At 52.6% G+C, this 22,073-nt stretch overlaps 1 protein-coding gene across 1 annotated transcript in view; it reads left to right on the forward strand.

The window, feature by feature from the left end:
- The first annotated feature begins 11,058 nt into the window (after window positions 1-11,058).
- LOC125438523 (cytochrome P450 2C31-like) overlaps window positions 11,059-22,073 on the forward strand; it is a 48,405-nt gene continuing 37,390 nt past the window's right edge. Inside the window, exon 1 of the mRNA XM_048506955.1 lies at window positions 11,059-11,236. Within this exon, the coding sequence (XP_048362912.1) occupies window positions 11,059-11,236 (178 nt within the window). The remainder of the gene's footprint in view (window positions 11,237-22,073) is intronic.

Consider the following 22,073-nt stretch of genomic DNA (forward strand, 5'->3'; position numbering starts at 1 on the left):
CTGGCAACCCTAAACTGTGATGTGATCCCCAGCCTTGGGGTCTTTTTGCTTTCTCTGTGCCAGTGAGTTTTCAGATTTTTCACTAACCATTGTCAAGTTAGGGTTCAATGAAACGTACCCCTGTATGTATGTCATATCACTTGCAAACCTCAAACTGGGAAAGTCTGGCCATATCCCTGCATTATTTGTACATATACCTTCTAGTTTCTGTAGCCATACATTGCTCTTAGGTTTTTATATTTTCTTTCTTTTATTTCATTTATTCATGTATTATGCATTTGGCAAATGTGCTTTTATTGTCTGTTCTGCATAGTGCCTCAATAAACCTAAGAGACCTCTAAGGTTTGTAACTCTTCCTGCTGGCAGCAGTGCCTAGGAGGTTACTAGGAGTTTTCCTGGAAATATGCTGTGTCTAGAGGTAGCATTACCTGTCCCCAGCTGTCCCGGACTCAGCTACCTTTCTAAACAAACAGGCCAAGGGCTGGCAAAGCGAGAGACAGCAGGATAACAGCAGACAGAGTAAAAGCCAGCAGAGTGAGTGTTGGCAGGGAGGGGCCTCTCACAGCTGAACTGGCTGTGAGAGAGAGTGATGAGCTGCAGCTGGGCCAAGAGGAGGAGTAGATAAAAGGAGAGAGGAAAATGGGCCTCCTGGAGCTGCAGCTGCATGCAAGGACTAGAGGAGGAGTATTGGCAGGGGAAGAGTGGAGTGAGTGGAGAGACAAAAGGGAGCTGAGAAGGGGTGGCTGCCCAGCTACTGTGGGGAAACAGGCTGAGTGAGCCCTAAGGAGCTTCCCACACCCGGCTGCTCCACCCACCCCACCCCTGTGAGAGCATAACAGGGATTAGGGGCAAAAGGGAGGAAATATGTGGGGAAAGGGAGAGAGAAGCAATCCAGAGGGGCTCTCTCTTCACTGTGAGGCAACAGAGGTAGCGAGGAGGGAGAGGTCAAGGAGCAAACCCAGGTGGCTCTGGCAAACAGCGCTGGGACCCCAGGCCAGGGTATGGGAGGAGGGTACAAGGCGTGGCCTAAACACAAGGCACCCTATGGGCAAGACTGTTCCTTGGCCCTCAGGGCCAGGCTAAGATAACATCATCTGGGGAGTCCAACCCCCAGGTCAGGGAAAGTGGGTTGGTACAGCCACTTGCGGGGCCGGGGCAACTAGGGGAAATGGCACAAACTGATTGGCAGTCTATAAGTTCTCCCTTGGAGAGAATGGCAATTTTAGAGGGTGGGCTCTGTGGTACACTGTGCATTCTTAGTTGCTCTCAAGGAATTGCTTCCCAGTCTCCAAGAATTTCCCAAGCCAGAAATGGCAATCCTAGTCACTGGTGTATTTAGAATGGGGAAAGCCAGGATGTGAGCCCCAAGCACTACTTTACACCCTTAGCACAAGGAATTAAGAATGTGGTACTTAAGCATTGGCATTTATTGTCAGAAATACCTGGTTGCCAGGTTGTGCCGAAAATAGGAGACAGAAAAACAGATAATTTAAAAAACAAATTAATCAGATCAGATTACAGTCCACCTATGAAATATATTCCTCCCACTTCAGGCCATTACAAATGTGTACACTGCTCTGTGTGTAATCAGTCTCAGAATACCAAAATAGTCATTGATTCTAACACCAACTATAGATGGCATCTTCAACAATTTTCTAATTGTGCAACTGCAAAATGTGTATATTTAATACAGTGCAGTTTATGCAAAATTTAATTACGTCAGGATGATGACCCGAAATTTGAAATTGAGAATCATGGAGCACAAATCGAATATCAGACTCTTAAAAATGGATGCACCTTTGGTACAACATTTTGTGCAAGTAAGACATCGTGAGATGGATTTCACATTTGTAATATTGTACCATTGTGATACTCCCACTTATGGATATATGGATATTAAAAAAACATTTATTACAGTGGGAAACCAGATGGATCTACAGATTAAAAAGTCATTTAGTAAATGAGCTTAACAGAGAAATAGATTTCTCATGCTATTTATGAATCCCATATCAGTGTATACCTTTAAGAACCAGTTTCGGCAACCACAGCTGATATCAATGAGTGCAAGGCTTTTTGTTTAAAAACTATGAGAGAATCCACACAGGATAGAAAGCTTGATGGGGATCTGCATGGATGTGAAGGTTTCACCAAAAATATCTGTAAGTAATATGAGAACAATTTTAAAAGGACTTTTAAGTGATATAATATATTATATGTATCAATATGGAATATTTATATATGTAGATAAAATCATTTTAAATTAATTATCAATGAAATGAATTTAATTGTTGAAACTACTAATCTAAATTATTTAAAATGTATATATAGAAAATGCATAATGCAACCATTGTAAACATGAATGGTAGATATTGCATATAATGTTTGAAATATTTACAATATGTAAAATATGCAAAATAAGTTAATATAATGATGGTTAATATGAAATGTTAATATTGCACAGACCCCAATTATGGCTGCTGAATGGGAATCTGATCTGATGAAGACTACTCGCAAACGGCTATAATAAGCGCATTCCGTTCATTCCGTCCATACCGCACAGACGGATTTGATTGATTTGCTGATACTCCACAGAACGAGTTGATGCAAGATGACGGTGTTTCGTCAAGTTGAAAGCACAGCTCGTTAACGCTGATAACGAACTGAGAACACAGTGTACGAATGCTGATACTTTGACAGCTAAGACTTGTTAGAGTTAGGTAGAAGCTAAGGCCAAAAGTGGAGTACTCAATTGACCTTGGGAGAAAAGGAAAAATATTGTTTTGTGAACTCACAGGAACTTCTAACCATAGAATTCCTCGTGATTCATAGAACTACCCAGGTGGGACAGGAGATTATGCCTGAAAATTAAATTTAGAAACATACAAGTACATCCCCTCATATCCTATAAGGAAGAATATTCTAAGACCCCCAACGAGCCAAACTGAACAAACACCAGTGCTAAATCAAAACAAAAATGAGGACACCTACCAGGACAACCAAATAGTGGAAGATAATTTGAAAAAAAAACATTTATCGATCTACCAAATTATGAACAAGAGGCAATTCTACAAAGGCTGGATCTTTTAAAAAAGGAATTAGAGACAATAAAAGAAGGGGGGAAAGAGACTATGTACCCCCAAGATGAACCATCACAATGTAGCCTTAGATCTGACCCTAATCCACCCACTAGGACAAATTGCAAAAAGGAAAAGATCCCCCCTTCAGACCACCAACTAACAACTCAAGGAATCAACAGAGGAAGCCAGTTATAAATCGGTGACATGTAGGAGGAAAGAGAGAGGGCAATATGGATCATAGTCCACAGGAGAGATCTTATTAAGTTGGACTCCCTCCTTTTAAAAGTGAAAAGAGCCATACAAAGAGACAGAGATCAAGTACGTGAACCAATTTATACAAGGATATAGATGTGGACTGGCACCCATGAGTACACAATTTTGGATAACACTTTTACCACTTGTGGGATGATGGAAAATCTTGGGCTCCAAGAACTCTATTTGGAGCTGAAACAAAATTCCTCCACCTCTGCAGCTGCAAAAGGATATAACTAAAAGCAAAAAGAAAAGAAAATGGTGCCAATATTCAGCTAACATCTAAGAAGTCACCCTAGGTGCTCAAGAGATCAAAAATGGAGTTGCATCTTTACTGATCATGCAGGTCAATTGGATTTAATTATTGATGCCCCTTCTTTAAATCATGGATCTGAAATATCTAGCAAGAAAAGTTCAAATGAATCCCACATTAAGGATGATACTACCCAACCCATTATGTACAGGTGACACCTAATATGTGACTAACTAAGCCACAATCAGAGAAAATGATAAATAAGCCTTTGGAAATTATATCTTGGAGACGTACTTGCAGGTTGGAAAAGATGTTTTGCCACGGATAACAACTGTTTATTGCTCCAACACAAATTTGACGTTATAATACTGCAAGAAACCTGGACTGACTCCCCACTTGAATTGGATGGATATTATAGTTTTAATGTCAAGGCAATCCTGGGGAAAGGACCAGGGAGATTAAAGGGAGGACTGGGAATATTAATTTCCACTACTACACTGAAAGTTAGAGCTGTGGCTAAAGCTCCACTCTCTAATTTTGCTATGGCCCTACTTCTTATGTGGGATCAGTGTAGTCTGATAATATTTAATATCTATTTCCCCCCAAAGGGTAAGAAAACAGCTATTGAATATAACTGGCAGGATTTTGATAATTACTTACTCCAAATTACTTTAGAACATCCCCAAGCTCAAATTCTAATAGCTGGGGACATGAACGCACATATGGGCCCTAACAATGATTTCCTATTATCCAAATTTAAAACTGTAGCTGACAGTAGGGGGAAAGACCAGGGTATGCTATCTCAAAATCGCATATCCAAAGACCTAAAAGCGAATTATGCGGGAATCTGTTTGTATAAACTAGCACTTAGGAGAGCCCTACATTTTTTAATGGGACTATAGATGGGGACGTCCCAGGAGAATATACTTTTGTAACAAGTAAAAGGACCAGTACACTTGACTATATGTTGGTTTGTACTTCCTTGATTACAAAAGTCCAAAAATTTTGTGTTTTGCCATATATGGAAGGTGATCATTTACCACTTTTTTTACAGATCAAAATATATGTTCATCTGACAGCTTGCTATACCCCTCAATTAGAAACCTTAGGTAAAAGAATTTGTTGGTCCCCAATACTGGATCTTAAGATAAAAGAAGTTATCTCTAGTGAAGTAGGGGGGGAACTGATACAACAAATGAATGGTGATGCCCCTATCCAAGACCCTTTAGAAATGTACGAGAATCTTATAAAGATGAGAGATCAGATTCTTACAAGCAAAATAATAACAAAATGGCTAAACAAGACAGGCCTAGATATTCGAGAACCTTGGTTTGATAGTGGGTGTGTAAAAGAAGCAAAAAAAAAGATGCTTGTTAGCGCTTACTCCTTTTAGCCTATAGTGCAAGGTTGGCAGAGTCTGCCAGATTGGCAGAGTCATGGGGGCACCAACTTCGGGGCTGGGGATCCCTGTATTGATGGGACGGGGTAGATATTGCGGTAGGTGGCGGCCATGCTTGATAGAAGATTACAAGAGATTAAGGGCCTTACATGGCCTGGGACCATCGTATCTTTGAGACCACATCACCCCATATGTCCCTACATGGCCCTCTTCGATCAGGAGAGGCTGATTTACTAGTCCCTGGCCCCTCAATGATCTGACTGGCCTCTGCACGGACCAGAGCATTTACGGCTCTGGCCCTAGCCTGGTAAAGGCATGTTCCACCAGCCATCAGACCTCTTGGAGTGCTCTTGTTGAGTTCCTTAAGACCTGTGTAAAGGAATTCCAAGGAGCCATTAAAAAGGCTTAATTGATTATAAGTCCGTTTATTCCAGACATCCTATAAAGCACACACTGACGACTTAGCAGGAATAAAGCAACCCAGCGCTCAAACAACAGGTTATAATGCTTACTAACCCATCCCCCCAGCTCCGTTCTCATGAGGAGGCAGATTCTACTATGCTAAAGCAGAGATAAGCATTCTCTCACCAAAGGTTGGAAGGTGCCTTGGTCCTGGCCGGATGTGAGGAATCTCCGTCAAAGCCAGGTTTTGGCTGTAAGGGAAACAACAACGACTGAGAGCCTTCCACTCTGCCTCTCCTAAAAGAGAATCTCCCCCATGTCCCCCTCCCTCAGTTTGTCTGGAAAAGCTGCAGTGAAAGCCTTACAGCAATTTAAGAGGGGCATCAATATTCTCCTTATACACCCCATTGATTTTTTAAAGAGGCCCAATAGCCAACCCATGACACTAAAAAAAAAAGGCGTTTTGCGAAAGAAGCGAGAGAGTCCAGGATGGCGTGTATTGCATAATGCTTGTGTCCATCAGAACATAACTGGGGGTGTCTCAGTCATTACCAGGCATCTGAGGCTGGGAAGCCTCCTTGAGCAAGCAGGAATGAAAGGCCGGGATGAATGTTACTTGATGAATTAGGCAGATCTAGGCAGTAACATAAATGATCCACTTTTGTAGCAATCAGAAAGGGACCCATTAAATTTCTTACCCAAGTTTTGAATGTTGTGCACGTCACTGGAAGGTTTTTAGTGGACAAATAAACCCAAGCCCTGACACGTAAGGGGAAAAAAAAGCTGATGTAATTATCTGCCTGGAAACTTTTTGGGCTTCTTGACCCTGTTTTAAGATTAGACTAGACTGTTTTCCAGCCTATGGCTAGTGACAAAATCCACTAGTTAGACTCTAGTGCAGCTGCAATACCACAGCCGGCAGCTGGGGCCTTGGCGGGAAGGACTCAGGCTCAGAGACTACTTCAAAATGGGAGTTTTCATTACTGCTATAGATTGCATTATTGCTTAAGCATACTCTGCGAAGGAAAGCAATTCCACACCCAGTTTGTCCTGATGGTAGTTTTGGCCTATAACAGCGTAAATATTGCTCCTGAGTGTTCTGTTCGTCGTTCACTTTGCACGCGTCACACTTTGGGCAAGGCGTGGTAGAAGCTGCTGAATGCTGATGCGGTTCCCAAGCTGCCAGCTCCAGGAAAGCCTTTAAAACTTAAGGGAGCCAGCGAACTGGGGCAGCGGTCTGATACCACCTTCCGGGGGGGGGGAGGGAATGTAAGTAGATGTGGTGAATAAACAACCGATTGCCAGTTTAGAAGCCGATGGGATGAGTAAGATTGCAAGGAATAAAATGTGCCTGTTTTGAGAAAAGATCCACCACCACCCACAAAACAGTGTTCCCGTGGCTTTCCGGCAAATCTGTGATAAAATCCATTGAAATGACCTGCCAAGGCCGAGAGGCAATTGGGAGAGGCTTTAGTAACCCGTGCGGCTTCCCCGGTATCGATTTGGCCTCTGCACAAACGGAACACCCCTTGATATAAGCCTCGATGTCTTTGCGCATGGAGCGCCACCAAAACTGACGACGGGCAAGATGCAATGTTTTTAGAAACCCGAAGTGTCCCGCTTGGCGAGCATCATGACACGCTTGAAGCACTTGCTTCCGGAGAGGAGGAGGGACGTACCAGCACCCTCCCCGTTTCCAAACACCATCCTCCAACCGCAATTGCGAATCCCCCTCCTCCGCTGCGAGTTCATGGAGCCCCGCCTCCCTGAATCCTTGAAGGAAGGGGGAGACGATGGTAGAAAAGGCTGGAGGGGGAGGAGTCGGAGCTGTCTGCGATCGGGTGACAGCTAATCCGAGCTGGGCCGGGGAGAGAACGGTGCGCGGGATCTCCCGTAGGGATGAGTCCCCCCCTCCCACGGGAAGGCCGGACAACGCATCAGCCAGTTTATTGCTTTTACCCGGGAAAAAATGGACTGTGAAAGAGAAGCGGGAAAAGAAATCGGCCCAACGCAATTGTTTTGCGGACATCTTGAGAGGAGTGGAAAGGGCGGCCAGATTTTTGTGATCCGACCAAACCTGGAAGGGGTGCTTCGCTCCCTCCAGCCAATGGCGCCAAACACTTAGAGCGGCTTTGATGGCAGCAGTCTCCTTGTCTCCCACAGTCCAATTGAGTTCAGAACCAGAAAACTTTTTTGATAAGTAAGCACACGGAACCAGTCGGTCATTTTTATTTTTCTGCAAGAGGGCAGCGCCAAGCGCTTTGTCCAAAGCGTCCACGTGAACGATAAAAGGAAGGTCTGGGTCAGGGTGTGGCCCAAAACTCTAGGATTCCAGTGGTAGAAAGAAGCCGGTTTCGAAAGCTGCTGGAAGCTGGCTGGCACTCCTGAGGAATATTCCAAAGAAGGGGGCTCCGAGGGTTTCTAGAAGCCTCACGAGTCCCTGCCTTTGTGAGTACATGTAGCTGGAGTCTGTAATGGCAAGGCAATCTTAGCAAATTGAGGATTGAAGTCCACGACTAGAAGTTAGGCAAAGCACCGAGGAAGGATTTTTTGGTTCAGTTCCTTCCCTATTGGGTAGAGGTAGAGTGGAGCCATTCCAATCCCACTAGAGACCACTTTAAAGCTGGATCCATTTCTAAGCCCTTAGAAGAGATGCGATATCCCAAATAGTCTATGGAGGAGCGATGGAAACAGCATTTGGACAATTTGACAAAAAGGGAGTTATCGAGTAGACGTTGTAAGACTTCTCGCACTAGGTTTTCATGCTCCTCAATGGTCTGAGAGTAAATCAAGACATCATCTAAATATACAACTACCCCCTTATAGAGCAAATCTTGCAAAACTTCGTTGATAAGGGCCATGAAAGCCCCTGGGGCTCCGGCTAAACCGAATGGCATTACTAAATATTCATATTGTCCAAATTTCGTATTAAACGCAGTTAGGTGTTCATAACCCTCCGCAATTCGGACTCTATAATAAGCCTCTCTTAGGTCCAGTTTGGTAAAGATCCGTCCTTTGCCCAGCGCGTCTAAGAGATCTTTGATCAAGGGCAAAGGGTATTTGTTGGAGATGGAAACTGCATTCAATCCTCGATAATCAGTACAAAGTCTTAACGTTCCGTCTTTTTTCTTAACAAACAGAACAGGAGCGGCATGGGTGTGTTTTGTGGCTCGCCGTATGAATCCGCGAGCTAGATTTTTATCTAAGAAGGCGCGGAGTTCCTTCTCTTCGTTGGGGCTCATGCGGTAGATTCTACCTTTGGGCAACTGAGCTCCGGGTTGTAGCAAAATTTTGCAATCCGTATCTCTATGGGGGGGCAATTGGTCGCACTCCTGTTCCTGAAACACTCTGGACAAGTCTTGATACACCTGTGGGATCTCAGTTGGATCAGGAGCAGACACTACATTTAAAGTCTTAGGACTCGATATGTTGTTTTCGATCAGGTGTGGGTTAGTGGTGTCCTCCCCGTTCATGTGGTCTCCGCAGGGGGATCCGAAAATTGGAGGATCCGTTCCTTCCACACAATGGTTGGTTCATGTAAGAGCAACCAAGGCATTCCTAACACAATCGAGTGCTTGGCAACTGGAGCAAGAATGAAACTTATTTTCTCCCAATGTTCGGCACAACGAAGGAGTACCGGTTGGGTTTTAAAATGTGCCGGACCTTCACCTCCTAGAGGGCTGCCATCCATTTGGGTGAAGGGAATGGGTTTTACCAAAGGGATCCGGTCTAAACCAAGTTCCTCAGCAACTTGTGGGTTCATGAGACAGTGGGAACAGCCCGAGTCCACAAGCGCGGAAGCCAGAATACGTGTATGTTTACTTGGATTGCTCAAAGAAGTCGCATAATAGTAATGGGCGCGCTGCCCTCACTCACCGCATCTGGAGTAGGGTTAATGTCCGCGGGCGCTGAGGAGAGACAGAGCGCCAGATCCTCGTCCTCAAAAACCTCCTCGACAGCGGCCTTGGATGATCCCTGAGGCGGCGGAGCCGATTTACGCGGAGGCTTGGCCGAAGAGGTGCGTGCAGCCGGAGTTTGAGATTTCTGTTTCTTTGGGCAGTTGGCAGCCAGATGACCGGGACCCCCGCAATAAAGGCACAATCCTAAGCGGCGGCGGCGTTCTGAGGTGGTTTCGGCGGTGACAGCAGGGCTGGGTTTCCGAGTAGTGGACGCAGGTGCGGTAGCAGGTTTTGGGCGTGGGCGGCCGCCCGCGCGGGCATAAGCAAGACGGGCAGCTACCTGTGATCCCAGCTCGATCCATTCAGCAACTGTCCGTGGGATCCGAATGAGGATCACCGTTTCCCGAAGCTTAACATCCATAGCTTCGAAGAAATATTCACATTTCATGCGTTCAGGCCAGTCCGGAGGAAGCTTGCTGGCCACCGCATGAAATTCTCGGGCAAATTCAGCAAAAGAACGGTTGCCTTGTCGGATGGTTTTCACTGTGTGTATGGCATCGTTTTCAGCATCCGGGTCTTGGAACCGCAGGCGCAACGCTTGTAGGAACCCAGCTACTGTGCGAGTAAAGTAGCCGATCCCACTTATGAATTCATAGAGAGTAACAGAACCATTCCAGCGGCTATCCCATCCAGCACCCGATCCAATGTCAAGTATTTTCTCCACGTTGGGCCGGTATAGAGAATTACGTCAAACTCTTGCATGCTTGGGCATCAATGAGTTGCAAGATGAAGTAAGGGAGTTTGGATGCGGTACCCAATCAAAGCGAGCCGGGATAGAGGAGTCCTGTAAAATCCTCTCTCAACAGCTCTCGGAAGCTGTAGGGGTTGTTGTTGCACGGGATAGTGTGGCGGTGCCAGAGGAGCAGGAGGTGGCTGAGGAACTCTGGGGTTGCTGGACTGGAACCGAGCCTCGTACCGCCGTGGCCCCGGCGGGGAGAAGGACTGCAGGTGCATGAGCGAGGGTGCTCACTCCGGCTGGAGCCCTCGCCATAGTATCCCGTTGCCTCCGTAGGTCCTGTTCCAGGGCAGCCAACTCCCGTTCCTTGCGTGTTAAGGCATCTTGGTGCGCGTGCAAAGCCGCCCTCTCACGATCCAATTTAGCTCGTTCATCTCGTTGGATGGCTAAAGTCAGTTCATTCTGGGTTTGTATGGCTTTGACGCTTTCGCGCTGGCGTTGTAAATCCAGTTTGGACTGATCCAGTACTTTGTCATGAATCGTCAGATTCTGTTGATACTGTTGACGCAACGCTTCTCTTTCACGGTCCAACTCTATTTGGATTTCTTTGCGCTGCTTTTCACGGTCCCGTTGCAGATTTTCGCGCTCCTCTTCCCAGAGTTCGCGCTCGCGCTCCCAGGCAAGTTTGGCGTCCCCGGCATAGCCACCCGCATGCCGTCCCAATTTTTTCGCTTGAGGGCATGGAGGTACTCGATTCGGGATCGGGATCTAGTTCCTCCTCCGACTGTTTTTCCTCCATGATCTCCATGCCTCCGACCGCTCCACGGATTTCACCCATTCGGACATTCGCTCCCGGGTCTGGAACTGCCGAGGCGGTATGGAACCCTCTACCGATCATCGATCCAACTCCCGTCATTGTCCCTCAAAAGCTTCCGCTGTGACTTTGGGACGAGCTCCGGTGCTATGCCATTGCTGATCTTTGGGAATATCATCAGAGTATTTGTCCAGGAACCTTTCAATGGATTCTTAGGGTGTCCAGCATGAATGGTAGATTCAATCCCAATTCCCTCAGGGACTGGCTGCATCTGGGGTTTGTAATCCACCACGTTGCCGGGTGGAAGCGAACCCTTGATCAGCAAGCTCGATCCATGGATAAGCGCCCCAAAACTCTGCCATGCATCTCCCACCACGATCTGAGCCATATCCGATCATCCCAAGGTGAGAGGGCAAGCTCCGGAACTGGACCGAGGTCGGAGAGAGTCACCAGCGAAATCGGATCATCTCCCGGATCCTCCGGAGGTCTGGACAGAGGAAGGCTCAAGGAGAACCCTCTATAGGGCTATCACTGATGCCTTCCACATGGTCAAGAGTACTCAATCTCTGCATGTTACAACACCAGAGATCCAAGCAAATTCAAGAGAAAAAATGAGTTAGATTCCTGCCATAATGTAAGGAATTCCAAGGAGCAGAAATAAAAAGGCTTTTGATTATAAGCCCGTTTATTCAGACATCCTAGAAAGCACACACACACGACATGGCAGGAATGAGCAACCCCGCTCAAACAACAGGTTATAATGCTTACTAACCCATCCCCCCGGCTCCGTTCTCATGAGAACGGAATTCTACTATGCGAAAGCGAGATAAGCATTCTCACAAGGTTGGTGCTGGTCCTGGCCGGACGCCCGGCCAAAAGGAATCTCCGTCAAGGCCAGGTTTTGGCTGTAAGGGAAACAACAACGACTGAGATCCTTACAGCCTGTAAGACGGAGTTGTTCCGCCGGGCCTTTGGAGGAACCAGCTGTTGAAGGTGCCCCCCCCTTTTTTTGGCCCTGACATCTGGGCCAATTGTCATCCTAGACTCGCCATGCCTCCCTTTTGGAGGGGGAGGGAACTTTTAGAATTGGAATGTTGGACGCCACTGCTCCCCCCTCTTGAGGGAGGGGTGGGAGTTATAGTAGTAGACCTGGTGAGGCGCCAATTTTATTTTTTACCTGTAACTTATTATATTTAGCCCAAGAGGTCATGCTGTAGCTGCCCATTTGGTTAATAAATACTCCAAAAGTCCAAGAAGCAAACTTTATGCTGCCTTCATTGATTTGAAGGCAGCTTTTGATTCCCTGATCTCTAGAGAGCGTCTTTGGGAATAAATTGGCTATACAAGGAATAGAACCAATAAAACTTCTTCTAATCAGGCAACTTTATACCAACACAAACTGCAGAGTTAAATTACTCACGTAAGAGGAGTCTCATGACTGATTCTATTTCTACCTTTAAAGGTGTGAGAGGCAAGGCTGTGTGTTAGCACTAGCTGCCCTTTCAATTTATTTTTGGGTGATGACCTTCCATCAGCCTTGTGGAAATTAGTAGCCATGCCCCTAAATTAGGCTCAAAGAGGGGCATATTCCAATGCTTCTATATACTGATGATGCCATCCTTCTATCTAGAAGCTCAAAAGTTGGACTTAGTGGAGCTGCTGAATAGATGTGGGCAGTGCTGTACAGATAGCGGACTAGTCATCAATTATCAAGAGACCAAGATTTTGATCTTTGCCAAAACAATGCAAAAAACATAACTGGATGATTAATAAAGTGCCAGTGGAACCCAGGTTAACCAATACAAATATCTTTGGGATTACATTTTCATTGCAACCTCTCCTGGATTTACCCCACAAAAAAGCTGCTGTGCAGGTGCTACCCATCGGACTATTCTGCCGTGCACGCTTCTTTTTTATGGAAAGGGCCCACTCCCCTTGTCCCAGCAGCACTAAAAATCTTTAACTCTAAGATAGAAGCGCCAGTTGCTTTATGGAGTACCTATCTGGCTCCAAGCAGTTGGCAAGCTCCATGAATACTGTCCAATCCAAATTTTTCCATGCAAAATTATGGGCCTGCCAAAATTGTGTACCGTATCATTACCTCTGAACTTAGAAACTGGGTTAAAATTCATTAGTTTATAGGGCTTGGTTGAGGAGCTTTTAAATTTTGGCTTAGCCACCATTTCTCGCTTGGTAAGGCACTTTCGCTAGTTCACCTACTTTTGTCTGATACTCCAGGCTAATCCATGGTTCTCTCTGATCAGAAAGAAAGATTAGATCACTTGGTATATCTCTCGACCATATCTAGTTCAGAGTCCTACAACATTGTTAAAACAAAGAGTATTTGGAAGCCAGATAGGATTAATTTATTTAGAGGCTGCTACTGAAAACTTGTTCACTTTTACTCCTTTCAATACCCCTATATCAAAACAGGATGGCTCCCTATTTGTATTTTTTTGAAGCTAATCCAATGCAGAGAAGAGCCCTCACACTTTTCGCTTCAATGTTTTCCCCTCCGGCTTTATTGCGTGGTAGATTTAACAACTTGGGAAATGAAGCGAAAGGGTATACTCTTGTGAACAACAAATTGGAAACATTGCTTGCACATCAGCTGCTTTGCTGCCCTAAATCTACTAATATCAGATCAAAATGTTCCAACATTCTTTCTAGGATACCTAATTAGAGGGAAATGGAAGAATCAAGTAGGAGCTTCCTTTTCTTCTGGACAATTCTGACAATGAGAGCTTGTAGATTGGTTGCTGAATTACTGGAGGTGATGCACAATCAATAATTTATATTTTATCTTAAACCTTTGTATTTGTATACGTTTTATCTTAAACCTTTGTATTTGTATACCTTTTATCTCAGGTTTTTTATTGTTATGATTATTGTTATGCCAAATAAAGGCTTATTATTATTATTATATTTATTAGACATGTTTTTATGGTTTTTAAGCTGCTTTTTTTAAAATGTTTTGAATTGATTATATTTGTTCTTTTCATTATTGTACACCGCCCATGGAGCCCTTGCACAGGGATTAGAGCGTTATATAAAAATCCAAAAAATAAATAAAATAAATAAATAAAATTATGAAAATAAAGTAAGGGCCCATGCACTATTATTAACACGGAAAAAAGCTTATAAGGAGATTATACTAAAGAAGAGAAAGCAATATATTAAGAAATCTTGGCAAGACCTTATATGTGTGACTACTCAAAGGAATTCTAGCCAGTTTTGGAAGATGATTGCAGCCTGTAAACAAGGAACCCCATCAGTTTGGGACACCTGTATTCCCCCTGACAAATGGGTATCTTTTTTTCAGGGGCTTTATGAAGGGGATAAACAGGAGACTTTAAAACCAGAATTAGCCTCTCTAAATCAATGGCCACCTATTACAACACAAGAAATAAAATCTTGCATAAACCGCCTTAAATTTAGGAAAGCCCCAGTATTAGATGGAATCCCGCCTGAAGAACTGAAAGAGAATATAGACTGGCGGGCTCCTTTCCTGGCAACCTTATTTGCATATATAGACAAAACAGGTCGCATACCCAAGTCGTGGAACAGGCATGCAGTTTGTTGTCCCTATTTATAAAAGGGAGTAAAAATAGACAGGAGGAATTATAGACCCATTAGTCTTCTGAATGTCATAAGCAAATTGTATGCAAAACATCTAGCAAAAAAGTTTGAACAATGGCTAAGGGACGAAGACATGATCGCTCTAGAGCAGGCAGGCTTTAGGGAAGGTAGATCAATAGATGAACATACGTTAACACTACAACATCTAATTGAAAAATATACAACTGGCTTAAGGAGTAGCATCATTTATATAATTGCCTTTATTGATCTCCAATGTGCCTTTGATTCAATTTCTAGGGGAAAACTATGGCAGAAACTAGAAGAGACTAACATAGACAGGGGCATAACGAGGCAGCCCTGGGCAAACTGTAGCCCTGGGCAAAACCTGAGTTGGATGCCCCCCTCCCCATGGGCGGCCACTCCACCATGACCAAAAATTTTTTTGTACCAGGACATTGGTGCCTACAGGGGGTGCATTTTTAGACATATCAGCCCCATAATTTCAGCATATCATCAGGAGACTGTCCTTATGCTACTCCCCAGGTTCAATGAGGTTTGGTTCAAGGAGTCCAAAGTTATGGACTCCCAAAGGGGGTGCCCCATCCCCCATTGTTTCCAATGGGAGCTAATAGGAAATGGGGGCTACAGTTTTGAGGGTCCATAACTTTGGCCCCCCTGAACCAAACTGCACCAAACTTGGGGGGTCTCATAAGGACAGTCTCCAGATGATACCCTGAAATTTTGATGCCAATACATCCAAAAATGCACCCCCTGCAGGAACATCCTAAAAATTTGCCCAAGAATCTTTGTTCTGCATTGAGTTTTCTGCATTGCTGTCAATGGGGGTTGCAGGTTGTGGGGGCACATTTCTGAAGGCACAGTCTCAAAGCTTTCAGAGTCTCATCAGGAGACTGCCTTAATGATACCCCCCCAAGTTTTGTGCAGTTTGGTTCAGGGGGGCCAAAGTTATGGACCCTCAAAACTGTAGCCCCCCATCTCCTATTAGCTCCCATTGGAAACAATGGGGGATAGGGGCACCCCCTTTGGGAGTCTATAACTCTGGAGTCCCTGAACCAAACCTCACCAAACTTGGGGGGTAGCATAAGGACAGTCTTCCGATGATATGCTGAAATTTTGGTGCCACTAGCCTAAAAACTACGCCCCCTGCAGGCCACAAATGGAAAACCACTAAAATACCCAAAAACGAACCCAGCATTTTGATGCCCCCCACAAAATGATGCCCTGGGCAGCTGCCCACCTTTCCCAATGGGCATTACGCCAGTGTAGATAGAAGATTGTACTCCCTAACCTGTCTTCTATATGAGCAATCTGCCTTGAGAGTTCGTTGCAACACACAAGGATACCTTACTGACCAAATATGGACCTATAGAGGAGTCAGACAGGGGTGTATATTATCTCCAGCTTTATTTAATTTCTACATAAATCGTATAATAGCACATATGAAAACTGTAGACTCACATCCGCCCTAAAATTAAATACACAATCCCTCCCAGATTCTATTGTCATGGATGATTGCTGTTTCTAGTATAAAGGGGAACTCCAATTCGGGATCACAGCTAGGAGGGGCATTAGCTGCATTCTCAACTTATTGTGAAAAAGAAGAGACTGACAATTAACATAAATGAAAACAAAAGAAGTGATGATGGCATGTGGAAAGCGCCCTCCCAAAAGATCTTGGTCAATAGAAACAGAAACAGACCTTTAGAACAAGTTGACAAATTAGAAAGTATTTAGGTATGCAGTGGTTCCAAGGCTTCCAAGGGAATACATGTTACTCCTGTAATATGATTAACTGAGAGTGTAGAAAGAGACAATATATACGAAAGTACTGAAGTTCTTTCCAATTACTAAAGGGGGTTTCCTATGCTTACCAGCAGCTACTTTACAAATTATATCAAGCTAAAATATGTGGCACAACTTCTATACAGTGTCCTATTTAGAGGGAGTTGCACAATCTAGAAGTATGGTAAATTACAGCCTAGCTAAGGCTACAGTCCAAATTTTTAAGAGCAATCCTTCAGCAGCTTCCAACTAAGGAGTCCCAAATACATTTATTAGGAAACTTAGAAACAGGAGTAATGAGGCCTGAAGGGATAAGATAATATTAACAACTGGCATATAAAATGGATAAAGTTACACACTGGATTCAAATGGTCTCTACAATGGCCTTTTTCCTAGCAAAAGATCCTTATAAACCTACCGGTGGGCTCAAGATACTGGAAGAGATTAGCCTTAAATTAATATGTAATGCCTTACATATAACATCCATATGATCAAAAATTGGGATCATTTTAATAGTGAACTTACCCAAAGAATCAAAGATGTATCACAACGGTCTGATCTGGCAAGATATTCAGATTTTCCTCTATACTATACACAGAAATATATCACTGCCCCTGCTCATTTAACTTATCTGGGTAATAAAGATCTAAGGAGAGCTTTTGCTCTTGCAAGAAGTCCACATTTACCTTCTGCTGTCCTAGAAGAGAAATATCATAAAATACCTTATGCTGCAAGGTTATGTTCTTGTTCTCTGAATTCTGTAGAAACTATAGAGCATGTGTTATTAAAGTGTCCCCTTTATGAGGAGGCAAGGAAAAAATGCCTGTCACATCTACTACACAAGATGACATATTGTTCTGATAAAGTTTGTTGTGGCTGTTTCCGCACGGAGGCGGAAGCTAGAGTCGGCTGCGTTTTGCATGCATTCTGACCACAGCTATTCAGGACAAGATCCATGTGGGCCAGTCCTGAGAGAGAAGAAACAGGGGCAGCTGGAAACGCCACGAGGTGCTAGGCGCCCGGCCAACCCAATGGCTGATGTCCCTGGGCCTCGGCATGGCCGCCCAGGAGCCTGAGGACCGCCCCCGGCCCTGCTAGCACGCCTGCTCCAGTGGCGCAGGGCAGGGGCAGTGTCATCCCAGACCTCGGCCACGCGCCCAAGGCAGGGACAAGGAAACAGATACCCGGGGAGGGAGTGGGGGGAGGCGTCTCTTGAGAGCCGGCTGCGATTAAGCTCGGCAGCGGCTTCCAGGGTGAAGCGGGCCCTTCCCAACAAGTCGCTTCCAGCACTTTACTAGAATGAAACGCCAACTTGGCCATGGTGGTTGGGTGGTATGAGGGCTTGGCCCGTGGCTGCATTGCAGCTCATGCCCCTTTAATGAATAAATGACCTGGAGACGGTGTTTTTGCTGTCTCCAGGCCACCATTAAATGCCTGTGCGGAAACGGCCTGTGAAAAATTATTACAAGATAAGAAGGAGAATATTACTAAATGGGTAGAAAAATTCTGTCTATTCATTATGAAAAAGAAAAAAATGATCTGAATATGGTATCCCCCTTAGATATTTTTGTTTTGTTTAGTATTTTTATGCTGTTTGGTGTGTTTACAAAGTATAATGATATACAGATGTATAGTGCTGGAATACGGGAGAGAGATCTGCATTCTTGTTTTGTTGTAGATATTTTGGAGATTTGTAATATATTTGGTCATTGACTGTAAATAAAGTCTTCTTCTTCATAAGGTTGGAGGAAGCAAGGCTACCAGGTTGGGACCTGGTTATATTATTATAAGCTCTTAACACCTTGTTTAAGGTAACGGCAATGTTGTTGGGAACTAGACGAAAGGGAGTTGTTTATTTTTACCAGATTGTAAATATTAGGATTTATTGTTTCAGGGCTTTTTGTGTGTGAATGGTGAGAGTCAGGGGCATAACAAGGCAGCCCTGAGCAAACTGTAGCCCTGGGCAAAACCTGAGTTGGATGCCCCCCCCATGGGTGGCCACTCCACCACGACCAAATTTTTTTTTGCACCAGGACATTGATGCCTGCAGGGGGTGCACTTTTAGACATATCAGCACCAAATTGTCAGCATATCATCAGGAGACTGTCCTTATGCTACTCCCCATGTTTGGTGAGGTTTGGTTCAAGGAGTTCAAAGTTATGGACTCCCAAAGGGGGTGCCCCATCCCCCATTGTTTCCAATGGGAGTTGATAGGAGATGGGAGCTACAGTTTTGAGGGTCCATAACTTTGCCCCCCCCCCCCCCACCCCCCCCCCCATGGCCCCCCCCCCCCCCCCCTGCAAAACCCCCCCGCCCCCCCACCCCCCCCCCCCCCCACCCCCCCCCCCCCCCACCCCCCCCCCCCCCCACCCCCCCCCCCCCCCCCCCCCCCCCCCCCCCACCCCCCCCCCCCCCCACCCCCCCCCCCCCCCACCCCCCCCCCCCCCCACCCCCCCCCCCCCCCACCCCCCCCCCCCCCCACCCCCCCCCCCCCCCACCCCCCCCCCCCCCCACCCCCCCCCCCCCCCACCCCCCCCCCCCCCCACCCCCCCCCCCCCCCACCCCCCCCCCCCCCCACCCCCCCCCCCCCCCACCCCCCCCCCCCCCCACCCCCCCCCCCCCCCACCCCCCCCCCCCCCCACCCCCCCCCCCCCCCACCCCCCCCCCCCCCCACCCCCCCCCCCCCCCACCCCCCCCCCCCCCCACCCCCCCCCCCCCCCACCCCCCCCCCCCCCCACCCCCCCCCCCCCCCACCCCCCCCCCCCCCCACCCCCCCCCCCCCCCACCCCCCCCCCCCCCCACCCCCCCCCCCCCCCACCCCCCCCCCCCCCCACCCCCCCCCCCCCCCACCCCCCCCCCCCCCCACCCCCCCCCCCCCCCACCCCCCCCCCCCCCCACCCCCCCCCCCCCCCACCCCCCCCCCCCCCCACCCCCCCCCCCCCCCACCCCCCCCCCCCCCCACCCCCCCCCCCCCCCACCCCCCCCCCCCCCCACCCCCCCCCCCCCCCACCCCCCCCCCCCCCCACCCCCCCCCCCCCCCACCCCCCCCCCCCCCCACCCCCCCCCCCCCCCACCCCCCCCCCCCCCCACCCCCCCCCCCCCCCACCCCCCCCCCCCCCCACCCCCCCCCCCCCCCACCCCCCCCCCCCCCCACCCCCCCCCCCCCCCACCCCCCCCCCCCCCCACCCCCCCCCCCCCCCACCCCCCCCCCCCCCCACCCCCCCCCCCCCCCACCCCCCCCCCCCCCCACCCCCCCCCCCCCCCACCCCCCCCCCCCCCCACCCCCCCCCCCCCCCACCCCCCCCCCCCCCCACCCCCCCCCCCCCCCACCCCCCCCCCCCCCCACCCCCCCCCCCCCCCACCCCCCCCCCCCCCCACCCCCCCCCCCCCCCACCCCCCCCCCCCCCCACCCCCCCCCCCCCCCACCCCCCCCCCCCCCCACCCCCCCCCCCCCCCACCCCCCCCCCCCCCCACCCCCCCCCCCCCCCACCCCCCCCCCCCCCCACCCCCCCCCCCCCCCACCCCCCCCCCCCCCCACCCCCCCCCCCCCCCACCCCCCCCCCCCCCCACCCCCCCCCCCCCCCACCCCCCCCCCCCCCCACCCCCCCCCCCCCCCACCCCCCCCCCCCCCCACCCCCCCCCCCCCCCACCCCCCCCCCCCCCCACCCCCCCCCCCCCCCACCCCCCCCCCCCCCCACCCCCCCCCCCCCCCACCCCCCCCCCCCCCCACCCCCCCCCCCCCCCACCCCCCCCCCCCCCCACCCCCCCCCCCCCCCACCCCCCCCCCCCCCCACCCCCCCCCCCCCCCACCCCCCCCCCCCCCCACCCCCCCCCCCCCCCACCCCCCCCCCCCCCCACCCCCCCCCCCCCCCACCCCCCCCCCCCCCCACCCCCCCCCCCCCCCACCCCCCCCCCCCCCCACCCCCCCCCCCCCCCACCCCCCCCCCCCCCCACCCCCCCCCCCCCCCACCCCCCCCCCCCCCCACCCCCCCCCCCCCCCACCCCCCCCCCCCCCCACCCCCCCCCCCCCCCACCCCCCCCCCCCCCCACCCCCCCCCCCCCCCACCCCCCCCCCCCCCCACCCCCCCCCCCCCCCACCCCCCCCCCCCCCCACCCCCCCCCCCCCCCACCCCCCCCCCCCCCCACCCCCCCCCCCCCCCACCCCCCCCCCCCCCCACCCCCCCCCCCCCCCACCCCCCCCCCCCCCCACCCCCCCCCCCCCCCACCCCCCCCCCCCCCCACCCCCCCCCCCCCCCACCCCCCCCCCCCCCCACCCCCCCCCCCCCCCACCCCCCCCCCCCCCCACCCCCCCCCCCCCCCACCCCCCCCCCCCCCCACCCCCCCCCCCCCCCACCCCCCCCCCCCCCCACCCCCCCCCCCCCCCACCCCCCCCCCCCCCCACCCCCCCCCCCCCCCACCCCCCCCCCCCCCCACCCCCCCCCCCCCCCACCCCCCCCCCCCCCCACCCCCCCCCCCCCCCACCCCCCCCCCCCCCCACCCCCCCCCCCCCCCACCCCCCCCCCCCCCCACCCCCCCCCCCCCCCACCCCCCCCCCCCCCCACCCCCCCCCCCCCCCACCCCCCCCCCCCCCCACCCCCCCCCCCCCCCACCCCCCCCCCCCCCCACCCCCCCCCCCCCCCACCCCCCCCCCCCCCCACCCCCCCCCCCCCCCACCCCCCCCCCCCCCCACCCCCCCCCCCCCCCACCCCCCCCCCCCCCCACCCCCCCCCCCCCCCACCCCCCCCCCCCCCCACCCCCCCCCCCCCCCACCCCCCCCCCCCCCCACCCCCCCCCCCCCCCACCCCCCCCCCCCCCCACCCCCCCCCCCCCCCACCCCCCCCCCCCCCCACCCCCCCCCCCCCCCACCCCCCCCCCCCCCCACCCCCCCCCCCCCCCACCCCCCCCCCCCCCCACCCCCCCCCCCCCCCACCCCCCCCCCCCCCCACCCCCCCCCCCCCCCACCCCCCCCCCCCCCCACCCCCCCCCCCCCCCACCCCCCCCCCCCCCCACCCCCCCCCCCCCCCACCCCCCCCCCCCCCCACCCCCCCCCCCCCCCACCCCCCCCCCCCCCCACCCCCCCCCCCCCCCACCCCCCCCCCCCCCCACCCCCCCCCCCCCCCACCCCCCCCCCCCCCCACCCCCCCCCCCCCCCACCCCCCCCCCCCCCCACCCCCCCCCCCCCCCACCCCCCCCCCCCCCCACCCCCCCCCCCCCCCACCCCCCCCCCCCCCCACCCCCCCCCCCCCCCACCCCCCCCCCCCCCCACCCCCCCCCCCCCCCACCCCCCCCCCCCCCCACCCCCCCCCCCCCCCACCCCCCCCCCCCCCCACCCCCCCCCCCCCCCACCCCCCCCCCCCCCCACCCCCCCCCCCCCCCACCCCCCCCCCCCCCCACCCCCCCCCCCCCCCACCCCCCCCCCCCCCCACCCCCCCCCCCCCCCACCCCCCCCCCCCCCCACCCCCCCCCCCCCCCACCCCCCCCCCCCCCCACCCCCCCCCCCCCCCACCCCCCCCCCCCCCCACCCCCCCCCCCCCCCACCCCCCCCCCCCCCCACCCCCCCCCCCCCCCACCCCCCCCCCCCCCCACCCCCCCCCCCCCCCACCCCCCCCCCCCCCCACCCCCCCCCCCCCCCACCCCCCCCCCCCCCCACCCCCCCCCCCCCCCACCCCCCCCCCCCCCCACCCCCCCCCCCCCCCACCCCCCCCCCCCCCCACCCCCCCCCCCCCCCACCCCCCCCCCCCCCCACCCCCCCCCCCCCCCACCCCCCCCCCCCCCCACCCCCCCCCCCCCCCACCCCCCCCCCCCCCCACCCCCCCCCCCCCCCACCCCCCCCCCCCCCCACCCCCCCCCCCCCCCACC

The sequence above is a fragment of the Sphaerodactylus townsendi genome, linkage group LG08, assembly GCF_021028975.2.
Source record: "Sphaerodactylus townsendi isolate TG3544 linkage group LG08, MPM_Stown_v2.3, whole genome shotgun sequence".
Classification (NCBI taxonomy): Eukaryota; Metazoa; Chordata; class Lepidosauria; order Squamata; family Sphaerodactylidae; genus Sphaerodactylus; species Sphaerodactylus townsendi.